The sequence below is a fragment of the Conger conger genome, chromosome 10, assembly GCF_963514075.1.
Source record: "Conger conger chromosome 10, fConCon1.1, whole genome shotgun sequence".
In the NCBI taxonomy this organism is placed as follows: domain Eukaryota; kingdom Metazoa; phylum Chordata; class Actinopteri; order Anguilliformes; family Congridae; genus Conger; species Conger conger.
The window spans coordinates 37,538,313-37,558,420 of NC_083769.1; the positions used below are offsets into that span (position 1 = coordinate 37,538,313).

The 20,108-nt window shown below is 41.1% G+C and overlaps 1 protein-coding gene across 1 annotated transcript in view; it reads left to right on the forward strand.

Moving 5' to 3' along the window:
- Positions 1-1,055: 1,055 nt before the first annotated feature.
- Positions 1,056-20,108, forward strand: part of grm6a (glutamate receptor, metabotropic 6a) — a 35,646-nt gene continuing 16,593 nt past the window's right edge. The window contains exon 1 of the mRNA XM_061257220.1: positions 1,056-1,568. Within this exon, the coding sequence (XP_061113204.1) occupies positions 1,056-1,568 (513 nt within the window). The remainder of the gene's footprint in view (positions 1,569-20,108) is intronic.

The following is a 20,108-nucleotide window of genomic DNA, read 5'->3' on the forward strand; positions in this document are numbered from 1 at the left end:
AGTGTAAAAATGAAGGTACCTACATGTAGTTACAGTAATGTTAGTTGTCTCATGAAATGTTTGACAGCAGGAATTTCATATTTAATTTCATGTTTTTACGCTCAAAGTCTCAAATGTCTATGATTAAGTGCAATTAGCAAAGTTTAGAGGAAACTATCAGCAGGTTTTTACAGAGAAATATGAGTCTTCAAAACTTAAAAAAATGATGAGCTTCAAAATTGTAAGATCAAAAGACAATTGAAATAGCTTTCTATGAAAAAATATAGAGGCTGAGAACTGGAACTGTTGAGACTGGAATTTAAAAATTAAATTGAAAATAGGCTTTTTAAACCATTTACCTGAAATTAACAGGGGTAAAGAAATGATCTCTTGCCATTGCATAATCAAGCCAAGAGCAACTTCCCCTATTGTATATTGTGCACGTACAGCTTCTTGTGTCTTCAGTGATTTACCTCAGATTTGTTCAGGTGGGAAAATAACTTTTTAAATGAATGTGCAATAGTCAATCCCTTAATATTCCAAATGGTGAATTAGATAAACCTCATAATGATACCCTTTGAATTATCTACATACAGTACATACAACGTAATCCTATAGCTAAAACATTTATAGGGCTACATTAACCGAGCAGAGTTGGCTGATTCAGTAGGGCGAGGTAGATTTTTGTGGGTTACGTGAATGAAGCTACCTAAATACATTAGTCAGCTAAAGAAGAGCAGAGGAAAGAGGCATTTTGTTCACTTCCTTGTTTTAAGCAGGCTACAGTTTGTCTACAATTGGAACAAAATTATACTGCAACCCATAATAAAGCACAAGGTCGAGAGTGGAGACTGTCAGGAAACGGCTGCCTGTTTTGTAGCGGTAACATAGTCACATATCAAAAGTATGTTCTTGCATTCTTGGTATTGAGAAACAGCCTCTCTCTTTCTCTCTCTATCACAGGTGCTTCAGATAGAAGGTAAGGCCTTTCGCTGTGCCAGAGATAACACCATCTCCTTTTGGTGAGGACCATGATGTCACAAGTTCCCACATCTCTGTCTCATCATTGGCATGGAATGATTTGGGCATTTGGGTGGAGCAGCTGTCATTCGTCCACATGGCCCCGCCTCCTCTGGATAATGTGGGCGTGGCTTAGCCCGGGGTCATGGGCTCACCAGGGCACTCAGCCTCACTCCATCAAGATCGAAGGTGACATCACTCTGGGCGGGCTCTTCCCGGTGCATTCCAGGGGACCCCCTGGCATTCCATGTGGAGAGATAAAGAAAGAGAAAGGCATTCACCGCATGGAGGCCATGTTGTACGCCCTGGACCAGATCAACAGCGACCCCGAGCTGCTGCCGAACATCACGCTGGGGGCCCGGATCCTGGACACCTGCTCGCGGGACACCTACGCCCTGGAGCAGTCCCTCACCTTCGTGCAGGCGCTCATCCAGAAGGATACTTCAGACGTGCGCTGCTCAAACGGCGAGCCGCCAATCATCCGCAAACCCGAGCGTGTCCTGGGCGTGATCGGAGCATCGGCCAGCTCTGTGTCCATCATGGTCGCCAATGTCCTGAGGCTCTTTGAGGTGAATACCCCACACACAACCTCTGTCCTGTTCCACACCCATCCCGTAATGTCCTGTTCCACACCCATCCCGTAATGTCCTGTTCCACACCCACCCCACAATGTCCTGTTCCACACCCATCCCGTAATGTCCTGTTCCACACCCACCCCACAATGTCCTGTTCCACACCCATCCCGTAATGTCCTGTTCCACACCCACCCCACAATGTCCTGTTCCACACCCATCCCGTAATGTCCTGTTCCACACCCACCCCACAATGTCCTGTTCCACACCCACCCCACAATGTCCTGTTCCACACCCACCCCACAATGTCCTGTCCCACACCTACCCCACAATGTCCTGTCCCACACATCTTCTGTACTGTCTTGTATCATTCTGTCCCGTAAAGCCTTATGTTGGCACGGGTACCATAAGGGGGAGAAAGAGTTAGGTTGTTTCCAAGGGCATGGGCTGAAAGAGGCCTTCAAACAATATGAGAACGCAGGATCTTCTGGGGTGGGGCCAAATGTGAATTATTTTCATGGGGCCCATCTCTAGTCGTGCCCCTGACTGTATTCTTACCTAACCTCAGTGGTGGAAACTCCAGGTTCAGTGTTTTGTTCCAATCACCTGGATTTGCTAATTAGAACAATTCTTCAGTCAAGAGGTAGAACTAATGAATGAAATCAGCTGGCTGACTGGAATAAGCAGGACTTTCCATCTCTGCTGAAGCAGGCAGGGGGGGCCACCAGGAATTTTGGGCCTCCTGAAAATATCTCAAATCACCCCATCCCTGCACAATTGCAGCACATTTTTCAGAGGACCCCGAAACACAGGACCCTTGGAATCATGCTAACAACCCCCATCCCTATACAGGTAGGGCAACTAGTTGTCGACATGGCTCAGGCAGTAAGAGCAGTCGTCTGGCAGTCGGAGGGTTGCCGGTTCGATCCCCCGCCCGGGCTGTGTCGAAGTGTCCCTGAGCAAGACACCTAACCCCCAATGCTCCTGACGAGCTGGTCAGCGCCTTGCATGGCAGCCAATTGCTGTCGGTGTGTGACTGTGTGTATGAATGGGTGAATGAGCAGCATCAATTGTACAGCGCTTTGGATAAAGGCACTATATAAATGCCAACCATTTACCATTTAGTTGTCATCACTCATGTACTGGAGAAGGCAAATGATCCATAACTTGTTTTGCTAGAAAAACTTTTGCGAAACAACTTTTGAAGTGATAGGAAACCTTCATGTGTAATGGCCACAACTATCTAAAGAATACATCAATATATTGTTTAACGCAATTAGGAGTGAAGATGCCTTGTGCCTTGTGAGTAAAGATTGCTTCGTGAAGCCTTGCAAATCTTATCTCTGTAGAGCATGGAAAACAAGCTGACAGATATGACTCTTGCACTAGTACATTTGTCACCTCACATTAGAGCAACTCTTCATCGTCCAAAACGCAATTAGATCTTTATTGGCATCCTCCTTCACAGGAAAATGTCCAGTGTTATTTAAATTCTTGCTTATCTGAGTTTATACGAGTCCACTCTGGTTTTCTAGCTGAGTTGCAGAGAATCAAAGGGGCTTTGAACTTGAACTTTCCATTTCCTATTGTTCCTGTGAAGTTGCTCTGTTCTTTTGGGAATCTTTTGACCTCTTCTTAGACAAGCCTTGGCATTTAGACAAACTACTGTATTTGGTGGAATCATCAGGAAAGTTAGTTGAAATGCTCTAAAGAAATCCCAAATCTACATCCTCTTTTCTCCCCCTATACAGAATCACGAGCACACACAACAGTACCAGGTGTTGTTGAGCGAAAAGGAAATGAATGTGTGTAAGAGCAAGGTATTAAGTTCTAGCAGCAGTTTTTTCCTGCACCAGTGTCTTGGTAACTGAGGCTGTTGCATAACGCTGATTGGGGATGTTTGACTGGGCAGCCGCGCAATTGACTATAAGGATTCAGGAAGCAGAACTAATCATGTTTACCGTTCTGAGCAGAAGATTTCTGGTATTGTTTCAGCTGGCGGGAGATGAAGTGTTCCCTAGTCGGATGAGTAACAACAAACTGTGCATGATGGCAATGCTACCTCCTTTATACTCAGTCAAATCCTTCCTCCAGGACAGAACATTTATGTGCCACGGCAGACATGGACACGGGCACACAGACAAAAACATCAGTGGTGCTCCAGGCTCTTTAAATAGGGGATGTATTTAAAAACATCTCCATTCCTTCAGCAAACAGCCACAGCAGTGACAGTCAAACCCCATCCCTCTAAATGTGACCCAGAAGTGCTGGCCAGACACAAATATTTCCGGCGAGTCCTTTGGCCTGAATACACAAATACATGGGGTGCAAAGAATCAAAGAGGTTTTGAGCTTGAACTTTTGGTGGTTTATTGTTTATTGAGGAAATGTTTTTGTTTCTTTGAGAATTACTTTTGCCCACTTCTTAGACATGCAGTGGATTTTCAACAGATTACTGCTTAATAATACCGGTGGTATCATTTATATTTTATATATTTAATTATTTCAACTAAAATAAAAAATAAAAACATTATGGTTTTGCATGTACTTAGCTAATGATATAAAAATAACTAACATTCCACTTACATTTGCCAATATGTATGCCTGTTTTGACAAAAAAGCATAATTTGAATATGTATGAATAAACTGAATTGTTGAATATCTTAAAAGTGTTCATTTTAATATGCCACTTAATGCAGTCAAAGGATTAAACAGAAATCAGAACAGTGTGTGGCAAGGAATTTATCTAGGTGTGGAAACCAAAAGCTGTCCCAGCCCTTGAGGATTGTGATTCTTTAGCATTTGTGGGGTGATTTGTGGTCTAAATTAATGCTGCAGAGAAGATATTCAAATGAATCTCCGGGGAGAAAATTTGCTCGGCTGTCAGTGGGAGTCATGTAAGGTCAGTGAGAGTGTTTTTTTATTATTCAGTTGGTTTGACAAGTAAGACAGTGGCATCCCACAGGATACCTTTTTATAAAATCCTTTATTTAACCAGGGAAGGTAAAATAAAGGGAAGATTGAGAACATGTTTCTCTTTTTCGCAGACATCCCAGGAGAAATGCCAGAGAGAATGGTCTGAGAGAGAGAGAGAGAGAGAGAGAGAGAGAAAGAGAACAGGTGTAAAGCCCCTGGACCAATTAAGGGTTAAGGGCCTTGCTCTAAGCAGAGTTATTTCTTTAGTGCAGGGACTCAACATCATCTCTCCAGATGCAGGTCAGCATCCCTATGTGCTCTCCAGGGACTTAAACCAGCAACTCTACAGTTGCCCGTGGAACACCCTAATAGGCTACCTTGTCCAACTAGGCTACCCAAACAGTGACATGAGCTGCTGCTAAGGCAACATGACCACCAGGGGGGTCCCCTTATTATCCTAAAATGTAGTATATATTAGGAGTGCGTGGTCGGGTTGGGGGCAGACCTGGAACAAACACATAACTGGTTTGGATTCAAATACTTTTCTATACTGAGCTTGTCTGGTGTATTGGAACTATCAAATATTATCAAAAAGTGCAAAACCTGCCTTTTGGTTGGTTGAATTGCACAAGGCAATTGGGCATAGGAAAGTATTTGAATCCAAAACAATTATATATTTGAGCCACGTCTGGTTGGGGGGCCCCAAATGAAACCATGCATTGGGCCCTTCACAAGCTAGAGCTAGCACCGGTCATTGGGCATTAGGCAGTAAAAGTCATCATGGGGCATTATCATTATTTTGGAAGCTCTGTTTCTCCCACAGAGCCAAGGCAGGGGAAGCACAAGATCTCCATGACTAATTCACAGATTTGCACTAAACTGTACACTTATTCAATATTCTCTCCTTTTACTGCACAGGGGGGAAAAATCCAATTCTACATGGGTAGGATTATATAAGGAAAGGAAATGTCAAATTGAAACCTTCATTTTCTCCCTTCAGCAAAGGGAATGCATGAATTTAAAATGACCCTTTGAAACATTATGGTCACCCCAATTTCTGAATGAGATCAAAAAGAACTACCGCAGATTGTAAACTGCAAATATATCATTTTACATTACAGCATAGCCTGCATTAGATATGAGTTATTAGACAAGTAGAAGAAAATTACACTTTATCAGTGCTGTTGTACAGCAGATATCATAAGGCAGCAATATATCCAAGAAACACTTGACGTACTGTACTATTATGTACCACAAGTAGAAGTTGTTCACAAACAGTTAAAACTGAATTTCAGATATTGTACTGATTTGAAAGATTCCTGAACAAACTTTTACTTAAACCAGACTTGTACTGTGTGAGATGGTATTACTGTATGACAATGTGCTGGATGAATATTTGTTGCTTGAAATGTGGCTATACTTCTTAACCAATAAGAAACAATACCTGTACGGATGAACGCTGGTATCATGTATTGTCCAGTCATGATGAAATAATAAATCTACTACAAGAACTAATAAAAAGTATAAATATAAATAAGAAACCTTCAACCTTTTTTCCATTTAAGTTAGACAAAAAAAAGAAAAGAAAAACACATTCCCTCTGTCGGACTACAGTACAAAAATCAACCACCAGTACAGTATGCAGTGAAAAATATATACCATACATTCTTGGCACAGATGATAATTGTCTCGGGTAATTCATAATTTGGGGAATCAATGACCTGCCAAAGAAAATCTAATAGATGCAATAACGTCAGGGTATTCAGAGTAGACCTTGGTCAACATACGTAATTGTTTTGGATTGAAATTAGATCGATTATTCATGCTCAGAATAAGATAAAAGATAAAAATCACTGTTTCACCTTATCAAAGGCTTTTGATACTGTTGACCATGCTATGCTGTTGCATAGATTGCAAAAAATAGGCATAGGTCCACAGGCTTTAGACTGGTTTCATAATGACCTTTTGGACAGAACACAATATGTGACACAGGAGGGCTTGAGTTCAGAATGTAAAAACATTACAGAAGGTATCCCACAAGGTTCAATCTTGGGACCTGTTTTTTTTTACACCGTACATTAATGATTTACATTTTACATTTACATTTTAGTCATTTGGCAGACGCTTTTGATCCAAAGCGACTTACAAGTGCATAGGTTCTACCATAAGTCAGAGCATCACATCCAGAAACTAGCAAAATACACAGGAAATGCTGTTCTGAACATAGTTGTCATCAGTCATTTTTTTCTGTCATTTTTTTTTTTTTTTGGGGGGGGGGGGGGGGGGGGGGGGCGGTTAGACAAGGATAGGGATATCAGAAAGGAGGGGCAGGGGAAATCAGGAGGGAGGACTAAGGTAGAGTTTGAAAAGGTGGGTTTTGAGTCTGCGTCGAAATAGGGGGAGGGATTCTGCTGTTCTGACAGTGGTAGGCAAGTCATTCCACCACTGAGGAACCAGAACGGAAAACAGGCGTGAACGTGCAGCTCGACCGCCAGGTGCACGTAGAGAGGGAACCGTAAGGCGACCAGAGCTGGCAGACCGGAGTGGTCTAGCTGGGGAGTAGGGAGTGATCAGGGATTGTATGTAAGGTGGGTATGTAAGGTGGGGCAGTCCCTTTAGCAGCCTGAAATGCCAACACTAGGGCCTTGAAACGGATGCGTGCGGCAATAGGAAGCCAGTGGAGGCCAATGAGAAGCGGAGTGACATGAGCCAACCTGGGCTGACTGGTGATCAGGCGGGCTGCAGCATTCTGGACCAGCTGGAGGGGCTTGATGGCACATGCTGGGAGACCGGCTAGGAGGGAGTTGCAGTAATCCAGGCGGGAAATGACGAGCGCCTGGACTAGGAGCTGGGTGGCTTTCTCAATCAGGAGATGACGGATACGGCGTATATTATACAGAAAGAACCTGCAGGTTCTGGCAGTGGAGGATACTTGTGGAGCCAGGGTGAGGCAGTTATCAAGAGTCACCCCAAGATTCTTTGCCGTACGGGAGGAGGAAACTACAAAGTCCTCAACAGTCAATGAGAGGTCGACTGACGGAGAGGACTTAGCAGGGATGTAGAGAAGCTCAGTTTTGGCAAGGTTGAGCTTCAGGTGATGGGAAGTCATCCACGCAGAGATATCAGCCAAGCAGGCAGAGATCCGTGTGGTGATTTGGGTGTCGGGGGGGAAGGAAATGAAGAGTTGGGTGTCATCAGCGTGGGAATGATAAGAAAAGCCGTGGGAAGAGATAACAGAACCAAGAGACATGGTGTATAGCGAGAAGAGGGGAGGCCCAAGAACCGAGCCCTGCGGGACTCCAGTTCGTAGGGGGTGAGGGTCGGAGACTGCGCCCCTCCAAGTCACCTGGTAGGAGCGACCAGAGAGGTAGGAGGAAAACCAAGCGAGTGCAGAACCTGTGACACCCATCCCAGACAGCGATGAGAGCAGAATCTCATGGTTGACTGTATCGAAGGCGGCTGACAGGTCGAGGAAGAGTATGATATGATATTGGTATTGGTAGGAGAGTTGAATCTGCAAAACTCCATTTGTATGCAGACGACACTGTTCCTTATTCTACTCCATCCAATATTCAGAAGACTTTTCAGGAGTTACAATTGGCTTTTAATGAAATTCAGAAACATCTTTTATATCTGAAACTTGAAAAATACAGAATTTATGGTCTTCTCTAATTTGAAATCAGCAACATTAGGATGTATTCATATGTAAAGCTGTCATTGGTTTATGACCCTCTTATTTATGCTCTTATTTGGCAAGATCATTCCGACATTCCAACAGTCTCTGTTCACCATCTTTGTTGACATACACTGTACCAAAATTGAGATGAGGAAATTGGCTTTTTCCCATAATGCCCCTTTGTCCTGGAATGCATTGTAAAAGACCTTTAAACTAGGACCGACAGTCACTCTTCCTGAGTTTAAGGCTCTGATTTAGCATCATATGTGACCACTGTACTGGTTTTTAACTTGGATTTTGGATACGTGTGATTTTATGTTGTATTGTTGTAATTATATTTGCACATGCCTCTGTCATGCTGACTTTCTTGCCAGGCCGCCCACGCAAGAGAGTTCATAAATAAATGCATATTTCACCCAGGTTTCAAACAAAAACCCATAACCTACGCATACTGTAACTAATTAGAACCCTTTCACCATATCTGACATAGATACAGGTGACCAAAACTAGCATCTTAAAATTTGACCCGCTTCTGTGATGTAAATATATCCTTTGTTTAGATAGCAGAAAGGACTTGCAGTTGTGCTTGGAACACAATGACGGTCATTGCAAAACACATTAGAAATTGTGACTGCAAACTGTAATGAATAAAATTGACTTGAACAGAAAAATGCGGCTTGTGGTGTCAGCTGTCCAACAGCATGCCCCTAATTAATCTCAGCAAAGATATATAAAGGCTATGACAAACACTAAAAGCCGGAGCCCTGTGTAAGCCTGGCTGTGTATCTTCATTAAATGGGCAACTGAAAGCTCAGTGAACCACATATGGAGACGATCCTGGTTGCTGCATTGCTCAGTGGTGTGCAAACAAGGTTTAATGCAGAACATTTGTGTTCAAAAGCGCAAATTTAATTAGAAGAAAGTAAATTAATGTACTAAGGCACTGAAAGAAGAGGTAAAAAAAAAAAAAAAAAGCTTGGGCTGTTGGGCTGTTATTGTGATTTTTAATACGCTTGAATAGACAAAACAGATCGCTTATTCATAGTTGATTACATCTCTAAAGATAGATTGAGCAGCAAAAATAAATTAATATTTAAATACATTTGTTTAAATCCGGTGTTGCCATTCACAACTATTCCATGATTACTACCGAATATGTGCTTACAGAGTATATGATTAAGGTTAAAGTGACATCTGAAAATGCAATAAGGGTAACCTGCCTATCAAGCTGTTTTTTTCTATACATCTTCTCAGACTGGGATGAAGCATGTTGGGATATATAGTTTAGTGCTACATATGTGTGCTCAAAGAGCAGTACGTTGTGAGATATCCCATTGAACTGACTGCATCTCTTCTTACCGTATACGAGCAGTGATCGGTGTAGAAGAGAGTGAGACAAAATTCACAAGAAGATAAATATTCTGAAAATCTTCAGAAAACACATGGACAGTTCATTGAGTGTAAATATGATTTTTTATTTTATTTGCACATGAGAGAAAAAAACTAAATAGCTTTGAAATACAAACTTATTGTAAAAGGAGCCCCTTGAGGCTGTAGGGCATTGTACATAAGTGTGCCTCTCCGCAGACCCCCAATAGGAAACAGACTGTGTTGACCATGTTGACACAGGGTCAGCAAGGTTTGATGAAAAGACAGTGCTCATCAATACAGGACTAAATGGTAAATGGTTGGCATTTATATAGCGCCGTTATCCAAAGGGCTGTACACTTGATGCTGCTCATTCACCCATTCATACACACACTCACACACCGACGGCGATTGGCTGCCATGCAAGGTGCCAACCAGCTCATCAGGAGCATTTGGGGGTTAGGTGTCTTGCTCAGGGATACTTCGACACAGCCCGGGCGGGGGATCGAATCGGCAACCCTCCGACTGCCAGACGACTGCTCTTACTGCCTGAGCCATGTCGCCCCATGTCGGACTATTGCTCCCATCATTGTGCTGCCTCTGCCCAATTCTGCCACCTCAGTGGAATGATCCCTGATGAGTTGAAAGAGCACTGTATAAACATCCAGCTGTGTTACAAAGGTTTAACCAAGTTTGTTAGGCAGACAGAGATAACATCTGATTTGTTGTTTACCTGTAAACCCTGGGTAAATAGAGGGGAACGTGGAATGGTTTGAGGAGACTCGACCTCCTGTGCACCATTCGCGTATAGCCGTTCATATTGCACCTTTCCACGTAATTATATTTCTGCTTTGCACATTTTTGATTAAATTGTATACATTTTGCATCCTCTTGACTCGCACCACTGCACACTTAGCAGTTTAGAGTCCTAGCAGACATAGACAACCTAGGATACCTGCACCCCGTAGTCACTCGCCTATACACAGTGCCATCACAAGATACATAAGTGTATCATTGTAGGCTATACAGGCCACATGCACGTTCACGTCTACATAGATAGATAGCGATCGTATAGAGCCACACTATTAGCGGACATTTGCTGTTCCTTTTGTTGAACTGTTAGAACAGAGCAGTTGAACTTATCTTTTGGAGTCAGATAAATGAGAACAAAATTAAATTAACCCTGTTCCAGTAGCATTGGTCAGAATATACACATTTCCTTCACCGCTCAGATACTTCCGCCTTTTGGTGTATTTGGGGGGTTCTTACAAGGCTAATATGACCTCACCAATCAAAGGATTCACAGAATTAAATTGTTAAACAGATCATCATAGCTTGTCATATGTTAAAATTGAATGTATTTCCTCTGTGTGTGTGGGTGTGTGCATGTAGCACCGCACTGCAATGTGCTGAGGTACAAACCATTGTCATACTGCACTACATATGCCCACATAATGACGCAGCACCTAAATCTCTTATCCTACTAGAATGCTGGTGTACTACTGTTTTTGGGCTTCCCTCCCTGTTTTAGTGGCAGAAAGCTATGAAATAAGAGGATTTACCATACAGATATAGGTCTTTCTTTTGCAGAAGTCATCACACACAGACACACAAATCCTCATCACGTTATATATGACAGGACCATGAAAACAGTGCGTCCAAACAGACCTCAGATGCACCATCTCAGCTCTCAGTCTTTAATTTACCAAAGAGCAAGATAAAGGGAGACAGACAACCACACGCATATTCACTGTCAACTGCACTTATTCTGATTACAGGCGGGTCACAGTGACAAAAAAAACACACAGAACAAGCCTGTCAGTTCAGCTCTCTAGCCGGACCACTTTAGTGACCTGCCAATTGCATAACTGCTGGAACCTGCACTGGGGACTTTGCCAGAGGAGACACACTTTGGATCACCATTAATGGTCTTTTTTTTTCCCCATTAAAGATGAACTTAATTTTTGGTTCAAAGAACAGCATTCAGTACTCTGTTTTTTATATGTTTTTTAAGCACATTGCTTGACAGGGCATTTCAGACACTTAGGAGAGCAAAAGTAGAAAACTTTATCTACATTACACAGGGTTATTTCAGTATGTATTAAGTATCAGCTAAATTTGAGCAATCAAGTGCATTGCAATACCAACTTATGGTATATCAGTCAAAACATTTCCATCTATTTCTGCTTAAATGGGTGGAGTTCAATTTATTGGCAGACTCTGAGGTCTTTCATGAGATCAAGAATTCCTTGACTTTGTCGGCCTCCCTAAGTTTTATGACATTTGTATATAGAGATTTTTTAGAGAGAGATTTGTGGCATGAGCTACAGTATTTGGTGGGTTTAAGTGCTGCTTACACCTTGTTATGTATGGACCACTAGGGCACAACTTGACATCCACAGCTGGAACATACATACAACAAAACCTTGAGAAACCACAAAAAGGCAGTCATATTTTTAAAGATTTTAACAGAAACAAAAGAATGAAGAACATGAAATTGTCTAGTCAACAAATCACTAAAAAATGGGAAGTCTGAGCCCCCTTGCAATAAGAGGTCAGACCAAAGAGCCCCCACACCAAATTGAGAGGACCTGCAACAAAACAATCAAAAAGAACAAACTGAGAAGCACAAGATTTAATCTGTAATCTCATGTTAGTGTAAAGTACCAAACGGCAAACAATGAGCAAGCCACAGCCCCAGCATATCTATATATATATTATACAGAATATTATTTTGGAACTGTTTTAAAGTACAATTCACATCCTTGTATTTTAATCAGATAAATATTCCTTGTATTATTATCAGTAATAAATTATGTGCCTAGTAATAGAATGCCTAATAACAGAATGTTATTAATACTAATTTCAATAACACAAAACAACAAAACATTTCACTGAAACCTAATTTAACCACCTAGTCAGCCCAGTAAATTTAGTTCTGATGTGTGATGTGGACGCTTGTTTGAAGACAGTGTATTGATTTTCTTTGCTCAGTGTAGACTTAGGTTAACAGTGTTCCCTCTGTCACAAAGCCATGAAAGAAAACTTTCTTTCCTTGAGTGTCTGTCACGTTGCAGAGCTTAATGAAACTTTTCCTAACAATAAGCCATTTAACGGGAGCCCAGAAAGCAGATAACACATCAGGCAGCTGTTAGCTGCAGAATTAGGGAGGCCTCCTTCAACAATAAGCCTCTGGCAGCAGCTCAGACCTCAGGCTAAATATAGAGCCGCGGGGATGAAAAATAAATACTTGATGGTTCTCTGCTCTAGGAAACACACAGCAAAATGTTCAATTGAACAAAAACCAGGGAACTAAATAAATACCAATGAACTGCATGGAGCAGGTCAGATTGTAGATGCATACCCATGCATATAAAATGTAGGCTACTGCATAGAAGATGCAGAGAGTGTGTTTCACTTGACCTGTCCCCAGTGAAGCTTGAGCTGGTGAAACATGCGACCACACAGCTGACAACAGGAGAATTTTATTACAGGCTTAGGCATGCACCCATGCAGCCTGCACTGTAAGCGATTTTACTGTAAATCTTTTATTCTATCATGTTTTTGCTCACACTGAGGTTTTTCACTTAAATATAGTGAGTGGCAGTTCCGCTTTACACAATAACGATGCTGTTTGCAACTCAGCAACACCAAACTGTTATGTATGTTCAGAGACCCAAGTGCAGACCAAGGGATAATCAAGAATCATATTTATTTCAGTCCAATTGTCAAAAGCCAGGTAAAAAATCCAGAAGGCAGAAATGCAAATGGTAAGGCAAGCGGGAAGTCAAAAACACAAAGCAAAGATCAAAACCAAAAACTTGGAAAAACAACAAATCAAAAGGGCAAAGGCAAACTCAGAGTTGGGCAAAGGTGTGTCTCAGGAATCTCAATCAATAACAGGCATACACAGAATCGACACAGAAATGTTGATCATCGTTTTGACAAAGTTACTAGCAGAGACTGGGGTTTAAATACATGAGGGGAAATGGCATACTAGGTGGGGCACGGGAGTGAGGAGGCTTAACAAATAGACAACAGGTGAAGAACATAATTGGGTAATGATACAATAACAAGGGGGAAACGAAAACGCGGACTAGATACACAAAGACCCACACATAAAACATACGACTCCGGATTAGGGAGTGAACAATTGCACAGAATTAGGAGACGTAGTGCTAGTGAGAGGCAGGTGTGAACACTTCGCTGAATCAAAGTAAGTCATTAGAGATGGAATAGAGAGGCGGAGTTACAAAGCAGAATCGAAACTGGAGATAATGTTAGTAAATTAAGTGATTAAATCTAAATTACCAAAAACTAGTGACTGTTAGTTAATTAGTTAGACAGACAGTTAGTGCGTTAATAGTAAGTAGTACTGTACCATATTTTTATTTGTAAGTTAGTGCTCTACAACATGAGCTGGCGAAAAAGCAGGAAGTAAGAAAACGCGTGGCTGAGAAGGAATCGTAGACAGGGGAGAGACTCGGGCTCAGAAACATACAGACACAGACATCACATGGGAGACTGATGCAATATTATGAATGAATGACCAGATATGAAATTATGAAAAATAATTGATTACAAGAATAATGAATATAACTAACAGACAGATTTACAGGAACATTACTCAAACAGCAACAGGGTAAACAACAACATCAGACCAAATCCATTATTTAAATAGTTGCAGCATTCACAAGAGCTCTAGAACCGATTCTCTCAAAACCTTACATCCATTTTTGGGAATTACATACAGGGTATGTAATTATGGGTTATGGTACCCCCAAGAATAAAATGTATGAATCTGTGAGTCCTTACACGTTTGTGGAGAAAGTGACAATGAAGTAACATAACAGTAGGGGTGGACATCTAGCCTGAGAGCCGTTTTAACATACATAGATTATCCCTATAACCCCAATATAGCTCAGGTTTTACCAGGATATAACCCAAGTCATCTAGGCTATGTCCAAGTCATCTAGTAATGCTTTCACTTTTGAACGTTATAACGTTAGTTGTACCGTAATGTTCCTTAAAGACCAATTTCTTCTTTTTATTCACTATTGATGAATATGTTGTCATTATAAATGTAATACTATAAATGTATGTTGTCATTATCAAAGCACTTCATATGAAACATTTAGCTAAATATTTTTGTTGAAGTATAAAACATTTAGCTAACCGTATAAAACATTGTACTAAATATGAGCAACATTATCTAAATGTAGGACACATTAATTCAATATTTAGCCAAATGTATTAAACATTTAGCTAAATAACATAAAGATCTAATCTAGTCTCTCCAACATTAACGTTAAACAGCTGAGTAGCTAACATTAGCTGAAGAGCTTAAATAGGCTAATAGTGTACTTCTAGAGTATAGACAATCAAATAAGCTGACGTTGTCAAGTGGCAGACAGTAAATAGATTAAATTAGTAGATTAAATTAATATTTTAACTGAATAGTTATCTGTAAACTGAATTGAGTATCTTATCTCTAGTATCTGAGTATCTAGAGATGTTGCGAAAGTTCAGTTGGAGATGAGCTCTCCTACATAACATTAGCCTAGCCAAAATCCACTCCTTATATTTATGAAAATTTCTCTGTAACTTGGAAAAAGGAAAAAACGCCTTCCACACAATTGGGGAAACTTGTGTCACTATTGTCCCCAAGGAACAGCCTTTCACAATTTTTTCACACACTTATCTCTATAACAGGGATGTCAAACTCCAGTCCTGGAGGGCCACAGTGTCTGCTGGTTTTTGGTGTGTTTCAACACGAGTGATGAATTTAAGTCTTTCATTGGCTAATGAATCCACACAACTTGTTCTCAAGACCTCAATTGATCGGAAAGCACAAATACCTGCGGACACTGCGGCCCTACAGGACTGGAGTTTGACACCCCTGCTCTATAATTACAATTCATTCTAATGTGAGGGGCAGCGAACTTGACCGAGGCTGGAGGCTGGCAAAGATTGCCAAGGTGTGATTGTTCCTTCAATGACAAGGGGGCCGGGCTTAGGATCACTCTAATTGGTTGAAAATATCACATGGGCAGCCCCATTACCCCATTTTGTGAAAATAGTATTCTCTATCCTATCTTCTCACCCGATTGAGTGAATGAACATCTTCGGTTCATTTGATTTTACTTTTTTTGCAGTGCTACTAATCTATAGCCATTTTTGTTTTCTTTTTTGGTGGAATCTTCATCTGCATCCCCCGCTGGCATGGAGTTTCACTATACAGTTTGAAGCCCTCATGAGCAGACACACATTCATATGCAACGCCATGTTTGGCTGTGGTTCGATTTTTGCTGAGTTCCCCTTCCCCTTCCATATCAAGTATACACCCAGCTCTAGCCAGCTGAAGCCCTGCCAAAATAAGTTAAGCCAAGGCCAAGGCTTGCAAAATGGCTGCCATTGCATCACCCAGGTGGGTGCTTGGTGGTGCTTGGTGGTGGAGTTTCCTCTTCACTACTTTCAGTCTGAGAAAAGCTCTATATCAATGCAATCATCTGTCTGTCTGTCTGCCTGTGTTTCTATCCAGAAACTTTTGGGAAAAGTGTTTCCGGCAAAAACAAAATTTTTATTCCAACATAACTTCAGTTTCACAGATTTGTGTGCAGCTCCTACCCTCACTTTCTCAGCCCCCGTAGGCTTCTCCCTATCATCATTACCCATAACAAGGGGTAAAGTTATGATCTCTGACTTATGACAGAATGGACTCAGAAAATCTCATCTCTCTGAATAATACAAATTCATTGTTGGCTCAGGATTTGGGGTAGGGGATACTGGGGGAATTGTGGAACAATATCTTGTGGTGGGTGCATTCCACGTGTATCTATGCTAGACAGGGCTTGACGCAATGCAGGATCTGACACCATGTTAACCTGATCAAAGTTTTCTAACATATAGATGCTCTGTATATTCTATTTGTGATAGCTGCCACCAGGCCCCTGTAACATTCATTTCTGTATTTTGGTCTTGTTTATCACTTTACAGACACTTGTCAGAAACTTTCGACACTATATCGGAGCCTGTGGCTGTCACAGTTTCCTTCGGGATGCCTCGTGCCAATGTACCTTTAGCAAAATATGAAGCAGATTTCATAACATTTGCAGTTCAATCATTCAATCTCTAAACCCGGAGGAGATTACAGACACGATAATGAACTCAGTCAGTAAGTTCAACAAGATATGTTTATTTGTGCATGAGGAAAAGCTACTATTTCCCTCTGTCCCAGAGTGAATGTGCTGCCATTTGAATTCTGACTTATGTAACTTGTCAGGTATTTAATTCCTGTATTATTTATTTAACATGCTTTCTGTTAGACATGTTGTGTTTTGTCATTTAGACCCGTCTTGTCTTGACTAGCAGTAGCTATTGTTATACACTTTTGTGACTAATGATATTGATTTGAATACATAGCTGAAAAATTGTGTTGACACATGATATTTTTTCATTTTTTGGACTCGACTCAATGTGAAATTGCAAATAAGTTTTCGAAAGAAAGATTGTGATGAGGCACATGCCTACATTTATTTTAGAAAGGAAAAATCAGCTGTGTGTGTATTGCCCAACAGCTGTGACCTTTTTGAAAATTGCTTTTAAGTAATAGTGTTAAGTGTTAAGTTGAGTGTTTAATGATGATCTACTATGTCAGCTTAAATATTAAACCTGTAAGGTGTATGATCACAAATATGTGATTAGAATGCTCTGAATGATGGTCAAAGACAGTTCATATGTCCCAATATGAAACATTTTACTGTGATCTAGTCAACGAGTGAACCAGAGTTGGTGTACCCTGCCAATTAGCTCATTGGCCAGGGTAATTGGTGAAGAGAAAAACCTGCATTCATACTGGATTTCCAGGAATGGATTTGCACACCCTGCCTTGACACAGTGGGGTACAGCTACCCTCTCATAGAACAAGCCCTGCAGTAATAATAAACGAGTCCGCAAGAGAATCATGACAAGACTATTCATCTCTTAGGATCTTTATCATTCATTATTTCCTCCACAACAATTAAATACCGTCTCCTCCCACAATGTTCAAAGCTAAAACAAAAATGGAACTTGATTAAATTCAACCAGGCTTGTTCATTGTTTTATTGAATAAACTTTGTCATTTTTGATATATGAGATCATCTGGATGTTGTGGTCAGTGAGCATCCAAACCTGCAGTATTGCCTTCAGCAATGAAGATGTGAAAGGAAAAATACTTTAAGAATAAAGGAATTAATATTATATGCTGTAAACATGGTCAAAATAGATGTGGTTAATGGAACAGAATTTATAATACCAAAATATTTCTGCCTTGATCAGCTGGACATTTCCACATTATAAATCTTCAGGCCAATAACGGCTCTTTGCTGGGAGTAGACATGGAAATGGCATTGTTTTGCCAAAAGAAAAATACGTAATGAATATCCACTGCTCACTTGGCTATCTGCTTTGTGAAGGAGCTATCCATTAATTTTTGCACGGAGTATTCAGAATTTCCTATCTCAACCAAAAATAAATTACTGTTATGTTTTTAACCTTCAGTTTACCATACCTATTACTGCTCCCAAACATTGCACATTTTTACAGCATGATTAATGCGAATGAAACATATTGCGATATGTATTCCTACAAGAACAATTCAACAAGGGGATGATGACAGACAGACAGACAGACAGGCAGACAGAAAAGACTGACTGACTGACTTACTGACTCACGAGCACACACAATCACACACATCCATTGAATGCATGGATAGATTGTTAATGTCATGTGCTTAATTACTCTTTAATTCATTGTTTTTTTCAATGTAAAATGCTCACATCTCACTGATAAGGGTCCTGCAATTCTTTTTGTCTTCATTTGCAGACTGTATGAGCATAAAATGAAGAAACTCAAAGTTTCTTCATAGTTCTGGTTACCGTAGTGTGATGCTTACATTGCTACCACTTAACCACAGACAGTTGTCATCAGTTTTCTCTAAATTCAAAAGACTAACATCTTGCATACCCTTACCCACATGTAATGCAGGACAGAAAGCAAAAACTAAACAAGATTTAGATTGAAACAAGCATTGTTTGCCATACATTTGTCCCATTTCAGATGTGTTGACAGATTATTTGTTGGCCTTTCGCCCTCAAAGGCTGATCAGTGCCATCTTTAACCTAATATTTACATGTGAATGTGTTTGTGTGTGTGTTAGCCTCTGTATTCAGACTCTATATTCACAGAGCAGCTGAAACAGAGAGAGGAACCATTACAGTGATTAAGAGAGAGGATTTGGACTCTTTCAGCTCAATGAATGTATTTTTGATATGGAGCCTTGCTCAAATGCTGACAAATGCATCATATTATTCCATTATGTGTGATTTCAATCCACTTCAACAGGAAGAACAGAAAACTGCATTGTTAAGTCAGTTATGACTTTTAGCATATAAAAATCTATGGACAGTGGTTTGTTCCTCTTTAGTCATTATCAAATGCTCAAATTAGTTTGCACCCCCCTGTTCTCAGACTTTCCCACTAGACAAAGCCCAGGGAGGGAAGGGTTAATTCAGTGCCTGTGAGCATAAGCCTCCCATGGGCACCAGTATTAAATATATTGTAATGCTTACAACTGAGAAATAGCAACCTTGTCTCTCCATCTCTGTCTCTCTCCCTCTCTCTCTGTGCTTAACTTAATTTGACTAAAACCCCTCTAATCCTTCCAGATAATCTGCCAAATGGTTCACTGCCTCCCCTCTCCTTCCCTGGTCACATCCCTCTGTGTCTGTACACCCCCCGGTATTTGACCCCCCCCCCCCCCCCCCCCCCCTTATAGGGAGCCTTTCACAAAGAGACATCAGCGAGCCCATTACACTAAACTCTCAGCTGAGTCATTAAGAACCCAGCACATGGGCAGATTAATCGTCTCATGTTTTTTTTTTTTTTTAAAGTGAATGCTTTTACATCTGCAGCTCATTCCATGTCGGCTGTATTATGGGCCTACTGTAATATGAAGTGTTGGTTGGTTCTTTTTTTTGTTTAATTTTTTCATCTATGGGGTGTGGACAAAGTCAAAGGTTGAGGTGGTGGTGGGGAGGGTTACCCCCCTACCTGGCTCCCCCATAATTCAAACCTTGCAGTTAACAGTTAATGTGCTAATGTAATGAATAGGTCAATGACATGGCTCAGGCAGTAAGAGCAGTCGTCTGGCAGTCGGAGGATTGCTGGTTCGATCCCCCGCCCGGGCTGTGTCGAAGTGTCCCTGAGCAAGACACCTAACCCCCAAATGTTCCTGACGAGCTGGTCGGGGCCTTGCAATGGCAGCCAATTGCCGTCGGTGTGTGAGTGTGTGTGTGTATGAATGGGTGAATGGAGGAGCATCAATTGTACAGTGCTTTGGATAAAGGTGCTATAAAAATGCCTGCCATTTACCATTTACCAAGTCCACTCAGGCAATAGCAATCGTTAAAAATGGTATGACCCACCGTAGGGGTGTTCGAAATTGTAGTGCAATTCTAATTCAGACAGGGCTACGGAGACACATTTGAATATTTACAATTACTTAGTTTATGTTAACATTTTAGAACTCCTCTAAAC